Source organism: Vicugna pacos, chromosome 25, assembly GCF_048564905.1.
Source record: "Vicugna pacos chromosome 25, VicPac4, whole genome shotgun sequence".
NCBI lineage: Eukaryota > Metazoa > Chordata > Mammalia > Artiodactyla > Camelidae > Vicugna > Vicugna pacos.
In genome coordinates, this window is record NC_133011.1 from 7848971 (window position 1) to 7865397 (window position 16427).

The 16427-nt window shown below is 33.9% G+C and overlaps 1 protein-coding gene across 4 annotated transcripts in view; it reads left to right on the top strand.

Moving 5' to 3' along the window:
* The window catches only part of MTDH (metadherin), a 50440-nt gene that overhangs the window by 19348 nt on the left and 14665 nt on the right, over positions 1-16427 (top strand). Inside the window, exons 3-8 of one of the 4 annotated variants that reach the window (XM_031691181.2) lie at positions 5177-5261; positions 6009-6185; positions 7568-7633; positions 8957-9193; positions 11700-11789; positions 13997-14095. In XM_031691181.2, the coding sequence (XP_031547041.1) occupies positions 5177-5261; positions 6009-6185; positions 7568-7633; positions 8957-9193; positions 11700-11789; positions 13997-14095 (754 nt within the window). The remainder of the gene's footprint in view (positions 1-5176; positions 5262-6008; positions 6186-7567; positions 7634-8956; positions 9194-11699; positions 11790-13996; positions 14096-16427) is intronic. The other 3 variants (XM_006198039.3, XM_031691183.2, XM_015249419.3) reach the window with 3 other exon arrangements.

The window sequence follows — 16427 nt, forward strand, 5'->3', positions numbered from 1 at the left end:
TATTCTTAATGATAGTTTTGATGCTGTACAAATACTAGATTATACTCCCTAAATTAATCTTTTCAGTGTTAAATTGCGCACTGCTCTGCCTTTCTTTATACTTTGCAATTCTTTAAAGTAGCAAAATCTGTTAAGAGAGCCATTAGCCCTTTGAGTAGTTCTGCTTTTGCTCTCAACGTGTACCTTTTCCACTTTACTAGATAATAGCACTTACTTATTGGGTATGGCTAAAATTAGGAATATTCGTTTATGTTGAGATTAAAGAGCTTCATTTTGGAAATCATTCTTGTGTGTTTTCTTTGATAAGTAGCTCATAATTTTTTTTTTTGTATGTAAGTTCTATGAATTTAAGAGACTCTAGGACTCACAGTCCTAGAACTGCTTTTGCTTGTGCTTTTAAAGACCACAGTCTCCAAAGTGGAGTACACAAGAAGATCCATTGGGATGAAGGAAGGAAATATTAGGCTTTCTACGTTATACTGAGTTTTTTATTTTAAAAAATAAGCTTTACTCATATTTTATATATGGCTGTCATTGGCACCCCCATTTGGGATGGTAGAGGGTATTAAGACACTATATGGGAGGGATCTGGTGAAGAATGGGAAGCTACAGTTGGAAAAAGTACCCTCGTTGGTTCTTTGCTCATAGCATATTCTGACAGGTTTATGTGTGCTCAATTCCATAAGTTAATTAATTGTATTACTCAGTTTAAAGTAAAATAACCTGTTAGTATACTAAGTCTGTTAGTAAACAGACAGCAAAGAAGCTACAGATTGCAGATGATGATAATGCAAGTAAACAACTAGAAAAAGAGACTGGTGGACACTGTTTCTAGTTAGAACTCTGTCAACCGCATCATCATGGGGTTAAGATGATTAAATCAGATCTGACAAGAAATTGGTCCCCCAAAATTGAAATCATCAAGAAAAAAGATTTTTGAAGCAGGAATATATTTCTACTTTAGCTAAGAAACCTTGCCCACTCATGCTGTGTTTTGAGACCTTAGCTAAGAATATTATGAAACTATGTGAAGACTGACTTCCACAGGGTTTTTTTTGAGATATTTATTTATGCAGTACTCAATATGACAGAATTTTACTAAGTATAATTATAAATGCTTAGAAGCGTCTCTTGAAGTTTCTTGTTTAAAAGGAAAGACATACTGTGAGGAAATACTTGTGCTTTCTGCCATGGTAAAATTAGCAAAAGCAATATGACGATCAACCAAAACACATTCCTTTGTCAGCATATACTGTTGGGCACAACATAAAAACATTGCAGATGATTTAAGTAAATTAGTAGCAGAGCAAATTGCAAATTGGGAGAAAGTACAGATGTTTCTAACATTACAACTTGGGGAACTTGCTAGATTCTGCTTCAGTAACGAAGTCCACGAAGAGCTACTTTTGTGAGCAACTAAAGATGAGTACCCATAAAGATATATTCTCAACATTAGACACTTAATTTAAAATTTTGGAGGCAAAAAACTGAATCAGAATCACTGATAGAGGCACCATTTGGACTAGAATAAACCAAAAAAGAAAATTGGAGGGTAGAGAGTTACAGTTATAGAGATAGCACCATGCAAGAAATTCATTCACTACATTATTTCTAGAAAACTACAGTGGCAAAAGAGGTTGAAGCCAGACTGCAGATTGGAAAAATCAACCTTTAAATTATAGTAAGCAAGGTAGTAGTCATCATCTTTTATTCTACAAAGATTTATTGATTATGTTGTGGCAAAATACTTTTATAAACCTGATCAACTTAGAAAGTGAGCCATACATTTTTCTTTTGGTAAAAATCAAGTGTTTTCAAGTATGTTGATCTATTTTGTAATGGCAAGTGGTTGCCTACTTAACAGATACTTTGGGGAAAAGTTTATTATTTCCTCTGTCCCTTCAATGTTGAGGAAAATTCAACAAGATATTAGAAAGTAGCTGATTTTTTTTTTTAATGGCAGTGCTGAGGATTGAACTCGGACGCTGTGCACGCTAGGCGCACACTCTTACCACTGAGCTATACCCTCCCCACAAAAGTAGCTGATTTTTGATTTGTCTGATACTTGTGAAAATCCTCATATCTGCACAGTTTTAACAGCTTGGAAACAGTTTTCTAACAGAAAAAATAGCGTAGCAGCCCAGAATCTGGAGCATGCTTATATGAGATCAAATCCGTGCTCCAACACTTACTAATTATGTGATCTTGGGGTTGGTTAGCTAATCACTCTGCGCCTCCCTTTTCTCATCTGTAAAGTAGAAACGGTAGCATCTGCCTCATAGGGTTAGTTTGAGACTTAAATTGGTTAATCATTAGGTTCTATTTAAGTGATAGCAATACAATCAGTTTATTTTTTTAACTTTCTAAGTGTTTTTAATGAATCCATTTGTTAAAAATAACCCCCAAAATAGAACCTTCAGATTCAGTTGCGGAAACAACTGATGTTAAGGAAGGTTAAATTTTACTAATTAAATTTCCAAAAAACCTTTGCATACTTCGAGGGATGAGATTGAAAAGTTAGGGTCACAGTTTGGTAAGCATGGCTAATGGTGTATGTCCTCCATTTGGATCTCTCTCTGTCAGATGTGTTAGTTTTTAATTCAGTCATGCTTGCTCTTACTAACATAGTTATGTTTTACGAATGTATCAGTAGTAGGATATGTATAATATTTACAAATAAACATTGTGTAGTATGTGCTTCATTTTTTCTCATAGATATGTAAGAACAACAAGCTTAATAATTTAACCTACTTCTTTTAAGAGTGAACAGCAAACTCTCCTACCCGGCATACTTAGGTATTCTGTTTAACTGAGTTATCATATATTCCATACGTGGGTTGCCAGCTGGGTATTGAGACTGCTTATTTACTTATTTGGGTAACTCCTAATGAGATTTTAGAATCCTCTGAACTCATCTCATAGGCCTCACAATTTCCTAAGGAGTTACCAATCTATAGTATTTTGTATATATTCTTTAGCAGTTTTAAAAAGTCGTGATGAGTTTCCTTATCTGTAAGGTGACAGGTAGGTCTGCACTGTCCAGTGTGTTAGCCATTTGCCACATGTGGCTAGTCAGCATTCTTTTTCATACTATCTTTTTAATAGTTTTTTATATTGATTACATTTTGAAGTGATAGTATTTTGGATGTGTTGGGTTAAATATGTTATTTTTTTTAACCTTTTATTTATTAATTATTTTGGCTGGGGGGTAATTAGGTTTATTTATTTTTAGAGGAGGTCCTGGGAATTGAACCCAGGACCTCACATGCTAAGCATGGGCTTTACCACTTGAGCTATATCCTCCTCTAAATACGTTGTTAAAATTAATGTTAACCTGGAGGCTGGGGGTATAGCTTAGTGGTAGAGCATGTGCTTAGCATGCATGGGACCTAGGTTCAATCCCCAGTACCTCCATTTAAAAAAATTTAATGTTAACCTATTTTAACTTTTTAATACCTGCTAGAAAATTATAAATTACATGTGTGGCTTTCATTTGTTTTCTACTGGACAGTGCTGCTCTACATCAGGGGTTGGCAAACTCTGACCCCCCAAATTCATCCAGATGCCTATTTTTATGAATAAAATTTTATTGAACACAGTTACACCTATTTAAATACATACAGTAAATGATTATTTTCATGCTACAGCAGCAGAATTGTTTGGTTGTTACATCTAGAACCATACAGCCTGCAAAACCTAAAATATATACTATTTGATCCTTTATAGAAAAAGTTTGCTGACCCCTGCACTATATTATAATTGATAGATGCTCAATGTGTTATATATATTCACTTAAAGTGGATATGAGGGACAGACAGAAGGTAGATTAGTGGTGGGTACAGTAGGGAAAGGTGGTGGGAGTGACTGCTAATGGGTGCCAGCTTTCTTTCCGGGGATGATGAACATGTTCTGAAGTTAGATGACGATGATAGTTGTTCAACTTCGAAGATACTGAAAACTACTGAATTATGCACTTAAAAAGATAGTATCTCAATTTTTTTCAGTGGATATGAGCCTGTTTTGGTAGATGTAATAAAGCAGTACACTAACCATGATACATGTTAATGATAATGAGAACATGCAAAGAAACAAACATGCAAATCAATTAACGGGAATTTAAGGGAAAACTTTAAAAGTTATTATATATTCCCATTGTCAAAGACAATTTTTAGTCGCCTTTTAAGAGGTCATGCCACTTGAGAATATTTGTAAGTAATTTATTGATAAGAAAAGCAATTAGCTGTCATTTATTGTTTAATCAGACTGTCATTTACTGCTTATCCTATGTCTCTTTAATTGTAAACTTTAAGATGATGCACAGTAATACATAAATAGGCAATCTCAGTAAATAGTTAAATGAGTGAATACAAAGTATAAATAAAATCACCATTTTTGAATATTAGTTCTCTTCTAGAAGCACTTATCTAAATATAGAAATCATGGCTTTATGAAATGTTTAGCAAGCTTTTGAGAAGAAAAAATTTACCAGAAGGGAATTGTAAGGTGATTCCAAAGTGTCCATATTTTATATGTGTAGGTGTTTTTCTTTAATGAATTACTTAACATCTACCATATACAAATCCTAGGTATTTTCACACTGCTTTGAAACTGACAAAATATTATCTCCTTTGTACAGTTGACTCATTCTTTTGTTATACATAGGGTATGCCAACAATCTGCTTTATGAAATCCAAAAGCCAATAATCAGTACATCATTTTCCTTCTGAACCTTCACAGTGGGTTTTTACTTTATTGCTCTGAAAACACCATATTATGGCACCTGATTTGTGATGTAAGTTAGGATAGCGTGATGTCTAAGGGCACAGACTTTGGAGCCAGATAGACCTATTTCCTCCTGATTTACTAACTTAATGTGGCCCAGAACAACCTATGTAATATTTAACATCTCTTAAGTCTTCATTTTCTTATCTCTAAAATGGGAATAATACCTTCTCCAGTGAGTTTTTTAAAGGAATAAAGAATGAGTGTAAAGTACTTAGCATATAGTAACCACTCAATAAATGGTAACTCATACTATTGCCATTTAAAATGTTGTTTTAATCAAAGATTAAATTTTTTTGGTTGTCAGCATTATACATTTCATTATGTATTTTACTGACTCCTATCTTTTCAAAAACGTAATGAAATATTAAGTAACATTCTATTTTACTTTCAGTCAAAGAAAAATAAGAAGAAATCAAAGTCAGATGCTAAAGCAGTGCAAAACAGTTCACGCCATGATGGAAAGGAAGTTGATGAAGGTATTTGAGCAAGTGAAAGGACTATAGAAAAAATTTTAATCCTTTTTTACCAAGGTGCATTATATAAAAGCTGCATTTATTTTGCTTAATCTTGTTTCTAGCTCTTCTTTTTAATAACTAGATTTTAATGGACACATCTGTCACATTGTGAGGAGACGCTTTTTTCCCTTGAATTATTTAAGGATCTAATAGTGCTTTCCTTGAAGGGAACTGCCTTGAAATTTAAGGTCTAGCTTAATATCTTGAGCAGTTGAAAAGCTGTTAATTTTTATCGTTGTTTCCTAGAAGCATGGTTTGGGGTTTTTCTCTATTGTTCTTAAATATACCATCCCTAGAAGTCTGTGTACAAAATTCTTGAGTAAGCCATTTATTATCCTCACCTAATAAACCCATTTGTTAGTAAGTATATGTAACACCCTCCTTTATTAGTAAGTATATATAACACTCTGCTAGTTCTATCCAACAAGATAAAAAGAGACACAAGAAGACATATCAATTTCTTCTAAACCATAGATGACAGATCTGATAAAAATGACCAGAATAAATAATGGTAGTTAGCTGCCTAAAACAACATAATGAGACCAGAATAAATTATTAGGATAAATGAATATAATAAGCACTCTTGGTTTTTAGTTTAATATCTAAATTTATCATGATACTTTGTGTGCCCTGCCCCATTTTCCCCCAAAACTTCAACCTTTTTGTTCCCCTTACTGAATAACATTTTTTTTTCTGGGGCTATGTCAGGAGCCTGGGAAACTAAAATTAGTCACAGAGAGAAACGACAGCAACGTAAACGTGATAAGGTGCAGACTGATTCTGGTTCATTGGATTCAACTATCCCTGGGATAGAAAATACCATCACAGTTACCACCGAGCAAGTTACAACCACATCATTTCCTGTTGGTTCCAAGAAGAATAAAGGTATATTAGTGGAACTTAAGAGTAATACATCAAATCCAACTCCTTTTAATCAGATGTACAAAATATCATTACGTCAAAATCTGACTATTTTGAACTGCTTACATCATTGTGCTGATATACCCTTCTTCGTGAGAGCATTGTGGACCACCTATTGGTTTACCTGATACCAGCAGTGTTACTTGTTACATACTGCCCAATGAATGGCCTATTAAATTAAAATTGCCTTTCTGCCTTGAGTCACATGAGAAAGTGATTGCTGCTTTTTTCTCATGTGTATTGCTTTGCCCCAACTCTCTTACATCTCCATTTCTTATAGTGGACATTTATTAAATGGAATTATTTGTCAGCATTCTGCATGTTGGGTGCTTTCATTCCAAGATGAAACAAGCGTGTTCTGGATAGTGCAGATTCTGCCTGGATCTCTTATCATTGGGTGTTTGATCAAGCTAGACTAGAACTTCAAACATTTTTGGGCTAATGTTCTTCCCAGGTATTTCAGATGTTTAGACTATCCAATACTGATGGCTTCTCAGTGGCTCTTTCCTTTGCCATCATTTTTACCCTGGAGACATCAGTCTGCAGAGTGATGCTGTTCATCTTGCTTCCGGGCATTGACTTTTCTTCCTTCAACTTTTTATAAATTGCCTCCACCTCCCACTTATCTCCAGACCACTGTCTTAGCCTTGGTACCTTTTATTTTCTGTTTGATGATTTGGAATTTATTGCTTTGGTACAGCAATGACTTCTGCTTATCCATTTTCATTGTCGCATAGTAGCCATGCTTTAGTGTTTCTGTTGGTAGCCCTTTTTCACTGTCTTGTGCATGCTTTCCTTGCTAGCACAGTTCTGTGTCATGCTGGCTTTTGATACATTGTGATCATTATGCTTCTTAGTATCAGAGAAATAGTATCTTTGTTATAACATGTGTTCTTGCCTCTTGCCATATTTCCTAAGTCCTGGTACAAATACTGGCAAATTCTTTTAAGTTGATGTGTTTGCTTCCAGGATTGTTGACAAGGCAGCTGGTATTGTTGGGAGGTGGCAAAGTTGAATCCAATTACAGAGCCCAGTTCTCCAGTTCCTACTTTAAAGAATCTTGATAACCATTGTAGAACAGCAGCCTGTAAATACTTGGGCTACTTTCCAGGTCCTTTATTGGCATTTTAGTTGACTAAAAAGATGGTAACTAGAGAACTCAGTTCCTTAAGGACATATGAAATATGTTGTGAGTAAAACTGATTCTCTTCTGGTGTAAGAATTTAGTACTTAAAGGAGCAATTTATTATAAATAATTAGTAAAAATTAATTTGTATGTTACTCCTAATATAATGTGCATAGTGGCCTATTTAGTATTAAATACATTTTATTTCTATTTCAACCAGGTGATTCTCATCTAAATGTTCAAGTTAGCAACTTTAAGTCTGGAAAAGGAGATTCTACACTTCAGGGTGAGAGAAATTACGTGTAACTTAAGTTGAAGGCCCATCAAAATAGAAACATATGTATGTCTCTTTCCTCACGTGAATGACACAGAAAGGGAAAAAAAGACTTAGAAATGATTTTTAATTACCGAAGTAACATAATCACGGTCCAGAGATTTTGGAAAATAAGTAAAAAGAAAAATCACTCCTACTTGTAATAGTCTTTGGTATATTCTAGTTGTTACTCCCTCTCTCCCATATGTAAAAACATTCTTTTAGTAATAGTTTATATGCAGTTTTTATTCTTACTTGCATTGTTTAAGCCAGTAGAGAATAGAAGGAATTTTTCTTTGGACTTGGGTTTAATAATAGGCATAAATGGGATTTTTAAAAACCTTTACCCCTATTTATTAAATAAAAAGCCTTAATACCCATACTCTTTTACTTACTTGTTTATGATAAAGATTGGTTCAAGTAGAGTGGTATACCTAACCTAAAAGCTAGTGTTTGTAGTAAAACATAAATACAGAAATGAAAAAGCACTTTCTTGTTTCAAGCTTGTTCTTAATACTGTCAGCTTCCTTCATTCCCATGGGTCTCAGTCCTGACTACATGTTAGTATTTTCTAGGCTTCCTAGATACTCCATCTAGGAAGCTTAGAAAAATGACACACATGCATATAAAAAGAAACATGTACTTATATACACACACCTATGTATATATTTGTGTGTGTGTACACGGAGATACATGCATACACATATGTACATATACCTGCATATGAGTATATGTACATGTATACACACGTACATACTGATGCCTCGGCCCTACCCTTAGAGATTCTGATTTGATTGGTCTGGGCTGAGGCTCCAGTGTCCACTTCTAAGAAATTTTTCATTTGATTTTAATGTGCAGCCAAATTTTAGAATCACTGCCTTACACATTATACACGTATGTGCATATATGTGTAAATATTTAAGGAAAGAGCATGTAACTAAGGAGAAGTCTTTATGCTCTTAGTGGGTGAGTGTACTGAGTATACCAGAACATGTGATTTCCTGTTTGCTCTGTTGTACTTCTCTTGAGCAAGTTTTTCTGCTTTTGAAAACATTATTAGTAATATAAAATTCAAACCAGAACTTGTAATTTTTAAATTAAAAGTCAACCATGGTGGTCATGTCACTTTTTAAATTCTTTATTTTCATTTTATCTTTAAAGCTCAAGCCATTTAGAGGACAGTAGAGGGGGGAAATAAGTGATAATTATAAATCAAGCAATTATAGAAACTTGAAAATATCCCAGTTTTAACAGAGTCATGTATCAGTTTTTAATCTTTGTTTTCTCTTCTTTAAGTTTCTTCAGGATTGAATGAAAACCTCACTGTAAATGGAGGAGGCTGGAATGAAAAGTCTATAAAACTCTCCTCACAGATCAGTGCAGGTGAGGAGAAGTGGAACTCTATTTCATCTGCTTCTGCAGGCAAGAGGAAAACTGAGCCGTCTGCTTGGGGTCAAGACACTGGAGATGCCAACGCAAATGGAAAAGACTGGGGGAGGAGTTGGAATGACCGTTCAATATTTTCTGGCATTGGTAAGAACTGTTAGAAAATTTTAAGTTTGTTTAAAATGCTTATCCTGGTACATTTAAATTTTCCAAGAAAGGAAAGCAGATCCATGAGTAGAAAAATTGGTGATGCTGTACAGAAATGATACATTTAACTCATCTCAGATCCTTTGCATGGAGCAAAGTGGAACTAAATAAGTGAACAATAGCACTTATTATGTACTCTTAATGCTTTCACATACTTTTATCACATTTGATTATCAGTATAACTCATTGTTAACAATTGTGTATTTTTAGTGATGTAATGTGTAATGTGTGAGTAGACTTTTTGATTAATTTCAACAGTTCTATTGAATTTAAATAAAAAGAGTAAATGAAAGTATAGTTTATAGCATCAATTTATCTACTATTTTACAGTCTACAAGATACCTGTTTATAATTAATTTTACCCCTGGATTCTAAAAATAAAGACCAGTAGTTGAGAAACGTATTTCTGTTGAGAGCTATTGAGTTGAAAGTAATTTAATTTCAGGGGTGTGTGTGTTATAGAAGAGAAATCCATATTTAATATGGAAAACTGGAAAAAGAGAAGGAAAAACACACTTACCACATCACTCAATGACAACCACTGTTTTTTACATTTCCTTATGGTCTTTTTTTTTTTCCTGTGTACAATTTTATTTCTTTTGTTTTGTTTTTTTACATAGTCCAAATTATATGTATATTTTCTTATTCCCCTTCCCTCACTTAATATTGTAACGTAAATGTTTACTTTCTATAATTATTTTTATTTAATGGCTCTATAATATATTGTGTAAACATAGCGTAAATTATTTAACTATTCCCATATTTTCAGAGAAATAATTTTTCTCTTTTTAACTTGTAAAATGACATTGCATTGAATATATTTATTTTGGGATTATTTCTTTAGGATAGATTTTTAGGAGTGATATTATTGGGTTAAAGGGAATGTGAACATTTCCGCTCTATGACATGTTGTTAGACAATTTTCTAAGAGAGTTGTTCTGTATTAGTCAGCATTAGTATAAGTGCCATTTATCATATGCCTACCAAGGTTGGATATTCTTGTTTTTTTTTAATCTTTCTAATTTGATAAACAAAAAGTACGCAAATTGTTTTGGTTAACTTTTTTAAAAATCACTAATGAGACTGAATATTTTTCACAACTTTCTTGATCATTTCTATTTCTTTTACAAATTGTCTATTCATGTTCTTCGCCCATTTGTCTAATGGCCTCTGCTGGTTTTTGTGCCTTTTTTAAGTTGTAATTCCTTGAGCATTAAATATATAATCTTTTCTATTGTGATTGTTGTGGATATGTTTTGTTAGTTTAGTTTGGGGGAGCAATAGTCTTCAAATTCTTAGCGTTTAAATAGAAAAAAACTGTTTTTTCCTATGTTACCTGATTTTCCCATCACCTTAAGCTTAGAAAGGCTCATGTTAACTAACATCCCCAAGAAAGAAACTCATTTACTAATATTGTTCGTAAACTTGTTCTCTCCTCTTCCCCTGCAGTGTCCAAAAATTGTGTAGAAATACAAAAATTTGGAAGAAGAGGCAATCCCTAAATTCCCAGCCTTGTTTCAGCAGTGATGAAAGCATAAATTTCTGTGCTGTAGACCATCCTTTGACATCTAATAAAAGAAATGGTCAAGTTTTATCAGATAATCTTAAGAATTGTGACCTTTTGAGATACTTGCAGTTTACTTATGAAAACTATGTAGCATTTTCATAATTAGGACATAAATTAGATGGTAGTACTTGCCTTAATGTTGCTATAGATAAAATTAAGCAGCAGATTAGAGTTCCTGCCCAGATGGATTGGGACCTTTGTTGAAATTGAAAGGAAACTACATTAATTGAGATTTGCAGTGAGTCACTGAGAAGAGACAGGTGTGACTGGTCTCACAGATGTATGTGGATATAAATACTCATATGTAAGTAAGAAATGCTTGAAAATGTTGAGATGATATTATGGCATAGAAGAATGAGCATGTTCATAGTGCAGACAGGCCTGTTTGGTATGAATCCCTTTTCTTCCACATATTAGCTTTTATGGATATTAGGCTAGTTATTTAACCTGTGTAAACCTCATATTTAAGTAGTTGTAAGGATTGACTATAATGAATGTCAGGTACCAAGTTTAGAGCTTGCCACAAAGCAGTAGCTTAATTATGGTAGATGATATGGTAGCTTGATATAGTAGAGAAAGAACATGGGTTTTGGAAATAGGCTTAAGTTCCAGTCATGGCTTAGCTATTTTCTAACCATCAGCAAGTCACGTCACTGCTCTGAAACTCTGCCTAGCAGGGTTGCCCTAAGGGTTAGAAGTGGTTGGCATAAAGAGCCCACTACATAATAGACATTCAATAAATAGTAGCAATTGCTGTGTTATGTGGTTCTGATTTCTAAGGTTGTCTTTAAATATTGTTATCATAGTTTTAAGTCTTTACATATCTTTCAAGTTGCATTGCAAATTGAAGGTTCCAAGTGACGTTCTTTATTTTAACAGCTGCTTGGTCTAGTGTGGATAGGGGAATGAATACCTCTGAACAGAATTCTGCTTCTTTTGCATCTCTCACACTTAACTCTGCTGTTTCTGGTATGTGAAAACAGTCTTTCATTTAGTTAACAAAAAATTTCTGTTTAAATTAATGTTAGCACTTGCTATTTGAAAAAATAATCAGTCAAATACTGCTATCAACAAAAATAATAGATATACAGTATGAAGTAGCAGAGGCCTTAATAAAAGGGGAAGAAAGAGCGAGCTAATTTCTTATCTGCAAGTGGCTTATTTCATTTCTGTTGTGGAGGTGGGAAGATTCTGTGGCCTTAACGACATAACTGAAAGTGTTGGCATACAGACAAATGCAAATCGAAGGCCTTCCCTTCAAGGTCATGACACTCTTTTGTAACTGATGTACTCCTGCCATACTTCTACTTGCAGTTCGGTGTTTTATTTCTGTTTGCCTGTATTCATCATGAGTTTATAGCTAAGCCTTTCAGGTTAGGTGGACCCTCACATCGTAACTCTGCTTGGACGATCTGTTGAGTTCGAAAATTCATTATTACTAACAAACTACTTTCAATTTACATTACTTATATGAATATGCCTTTTATTAATTATATGGAAGCTATATGTTCTTAACAAACACCACATAAACACGGGCCACATTTAGTTTTGTGATGCTTAGTTCACGCTGGGATTCATGGACCCAGTGTACTCTTTATGTGATTCCAGAGTCTGGAGTCACTAGTTTACAGGTCAGCAAAGTTTTTGTGTTAAGGGCCCAATAATAAATATTTTAGGCTTTTGGGGTGATACTGTGTCACTGTTACTTAATTCTGTCATTGTAGCAGGAAAGCAGCCAGAGGCAGTACATAAACCAGATGAGTGTATCTGGATTTGAAATACTGTCCTTTTGATTTTTTTTTCAACTATTTAAAAATATAAAAACTGTTTTTGACTTGTGAGCTATACAAAAAGGGGGTGGCTGGATATGGCCTGTGAGCTAGTTTGCCAGCCCCTGGTCTCACAGACTACGGTTCAGTTCCAGAGGTACAGATGAATTTCTTCCTTCATTTGGTGACATCATACAACACAGGTGCTGTTCCCTTCATATATTCAGAGAAGGCAGCATGGACTGCTAAAGAAATAGCAACAGTGTTACCATAGTACTTCTAAGCAGCTACTGTGTTACTTATATATGAATTTTACAGGGTTAAATTTTATATTAAAAATTTATAACTATTTCTAGTGTATATTAAGCATATTAGTGGAAGGCTAGTAAGATCATCTGTAACCAAGTGAAAACGTATAAGCTAGTAAGAACTTTAAATGAAAGGAAGTGATTATATGTAAGTCTTTTATGCTATCCAATATTCTTAATCATTTCCTTACATCACTGGCTCTGAATCCAAAGTGAATATCAGAGTCACCTAAGGACTCCAAAACGTATGCAAATTCTTATTCAGAAGGTCTGGGGTTACAAAGCCCTGGTGAAGAGCCACTGCTTTATAGTTACATCCTAAAATGAATTTATGGCTGTAGAGCCAATGATTTTTGACATGGCATCCTTGAATTTATATGCCCCCAAAACTATATGCAAAGTTTTATGTAAGTTCTAGACATTAGTTCACCATAGCTTTTCATCAGAATTGCTAAAGGACTTTGTGACCCCTAGTTACCCCACCTATTCCCCACATCCCCGAAAAATAAAAACAGAAAAAACTTAGAAGATAATATTCTCTTCTCTTTAAGTGTACTTGAACTTAACTTGGTCTCTAAACCACCAGTGAAACTGTCTTATCTCTTTGGCTTCTTTCTGCCTCTCCTTTGTAGAGAATCATCTATTTGTTTTATTTTTCCTTAGGCAGAAGTTTCTAGCAAACTCAGACATTTTCTAGTTCTCTCCTTCTGAGGGTATAGGCATACCCTGAAACATCCAGGATTTCTTTTGTTCTTTATTATTTTTCATTAAGAAAAATGAAAAACTTTTTTTGACTAATTGAAATTTGTAGATAACCAGTGTGAAGTATATAGTATAAAAGACGAAATCTAATAGATTGGTACTAGGGAAAAAATACATTTCTGATCAGTGAATTCAATCAAGTGATTATCATGCTTAATCTAAAATTACCCTCAATTCTACTTTTACTTTATCTTAACTTTTTTCCTAATGCCTGAATTTTTCCTTTTAGGAGAAATAAAAAATAATTAAGTCTTCGTGTGCAAAGTATAGAACTATTGTTATGAAACATCATTAGAAAATTCCATTTTTAATTTTATTGCATTCGTTTTCATTTAAGGGTCTACTGCTGAGCCAGTTTCTCAGTCTACCACTTCTGATTATCAGTGGGATGTTAGCCGTAATCAACCCTATATCGATGATGAATGGTCTGGGTTAAGTATGTCCTTTTAAAAATTATCAGTTTGTTTTTGTTTTTGTTTTCAGAACTTTGTTTCTAGCACCCTGAATTCATGCTTATGTTTTAATTTTAATCCTGCTTTTTCACCTTTTAGGTCATAGTAATATAGTTTAATACCAAATGTGTACTACTTATAAACTGAGCATTGGAATACTTGTAGAAGTAAAACTAAATTAACTTTTCATGATTGAGGCAGTATTTAAACCTGAAATTTTCTTTTGGTTGCTCTGTAGTTTCTCTAGTTTTTAAATTTTTCATTTTAAATGAATGTTCTGTTTCTCTTCCTGGTTTTAGTATAGTAGTATAATAATAGTATAATAAAAGTAAATAGAATATACAGAAATGACTTTGAATCTGTGAGGTGTGCCAGTTTTTGTATTGCTAGAAATTGTTTTCTTAGCCTAATTTCCAGTAGATGGGTAGGAAAGTTAAAGTTAAGAGTCACAAAAAAGGAGAAAGAGAAAAAGCATATGCATTTTATGTTCAGAAAGCTCATACTATCTTCATTTTAAAAAAAATCAGATTTTTTTTTTCCTCCCACATTAAACCTTAGAATTTAAAACCTGAAGATGGGGGCTTTCCTGTATCCTTTGCACCTAGTATAGTGCTTTATACACAGGTTTCCAGTAGTAATAATGATAATAAAAGCAAACATCTGACTGTACTAGGCACTGGTCTGAATGGTTCAAGTCTTATGCATATTGTTAGCTTGTTTGATACAATTCTATGAGGCAGGTTTTTTTTTTTTAACACATGAAGAGACTGATGCAAAGAAAAGTTATCAAATTTTTCCCAGCCACACAGCTAGTTAAATGGAGGAACTGGTATCAAACTTTGATAGTCTGACTCCAGTGTTAATTCTCTTAACCATTACATGATACAGCCATGGTGATGGTTGTGATCATGAAGGTAAGCTTGCAACACAATCCAAAGATTAGTCTTAGACTAATCAGTTTCTTAGATTAGTTGAAGCACAATTCTTCGAGATTGACGGAGATGAGATTGGAAAGATAGATGAGGAAGGACCATATTGTGAAAAGCTTTGAACTGCTGGCTAAAGATTCGGGACGTAATGGTTGGAATACTGGTTTAGAAGGTAGAACCTAGTTCTAGCCTTGATTTTAAAATGTAATACCTCATATGAGTTGAACTTTGTCACTTCTCTGGGAATCCAGATGAATTGAGCTATAAAATAGAGCAAATTACCTCCCCTACTTCCATAGGTTGTTGTGAGGTTCTAATGGGATCTTGAATAAACATGAAAGTTCTTGGTAAATTATAAAGTACAAGATAAATCCAGGGTATTACAAGGATAGGGCAGCACTGTTTGGGGAGAAAAAGTCTGTTTGTGCTTTGGGAAGAATGATCAGCTATGTGCAAAATAGAATTGAGGAGTGATTATAGGACTGAAAGGAGTAATTGTAAGAAAATAGCAGTGAAGTGTCTTGTGCAGCTGTGGGTTGAAGCTGAGGGAAACTGAGCAAATGGGGCTCTAGGCTTCCCTGCTTGGACAGAATAGCTCCACTTTTGTCTAAAAATTCTTGTGATGCGAAAAACATGATTTGCTGTTAAATGAAAGACTGAAATAAACATGTACTCACAGGACTCTATACTTAAAGTAAAAAGTATCAGGAGCACCTTCTTTCTCAAATTTGTTACGGCTTTATTGGCAGTCTTCTAAGTCCAGTTTCTCTTTAACCTCATTTTTTCCATGAATTTTATTTTTTCTGTTATCTTCTTTAATGTTGCTAATTTTGATATTCAGTAAATTTAGTTATTCCTTCTAAATTTGTAAAATGCATGATGTGTTTGAGATTACTCATCTACAGAGTGTGTATATATATATATATATACACACACACACACACACACACACACACACACATTTAGCAATGTGATATGATTAATAAATTGACCCTCTGGTTTGAGGCATGGACATTGTTACCCGGCAGAAAGGCATTGAATTTACCCCAAACACTTGAATATGAAGTTAAGATGCTGAAGTACAAAGGTAACGTTTTTTGAAGGCATATGTTAATCTGTCAATTATCTTGACCATAAAGGAACAAGAGCAGATAATCTCTAAAAAAGAGTCAGATTTTGAATAGAACTTTGTTTTTGTTGGCACACGAAAGTGAATAAACTAACCATAGCATAGTGAAGGAGTTAAGAGCATGAATTTTGAGGACAGACTACCTGGGTTTGAATCTTAGCTTCCCTGTTTTCTATGCCTCAGTTTCATCATCTGTAAATAGAATATTTCTTATCTCACAGTTGTTGAGAAGATTAAATGACAAATGCATATAAAGCA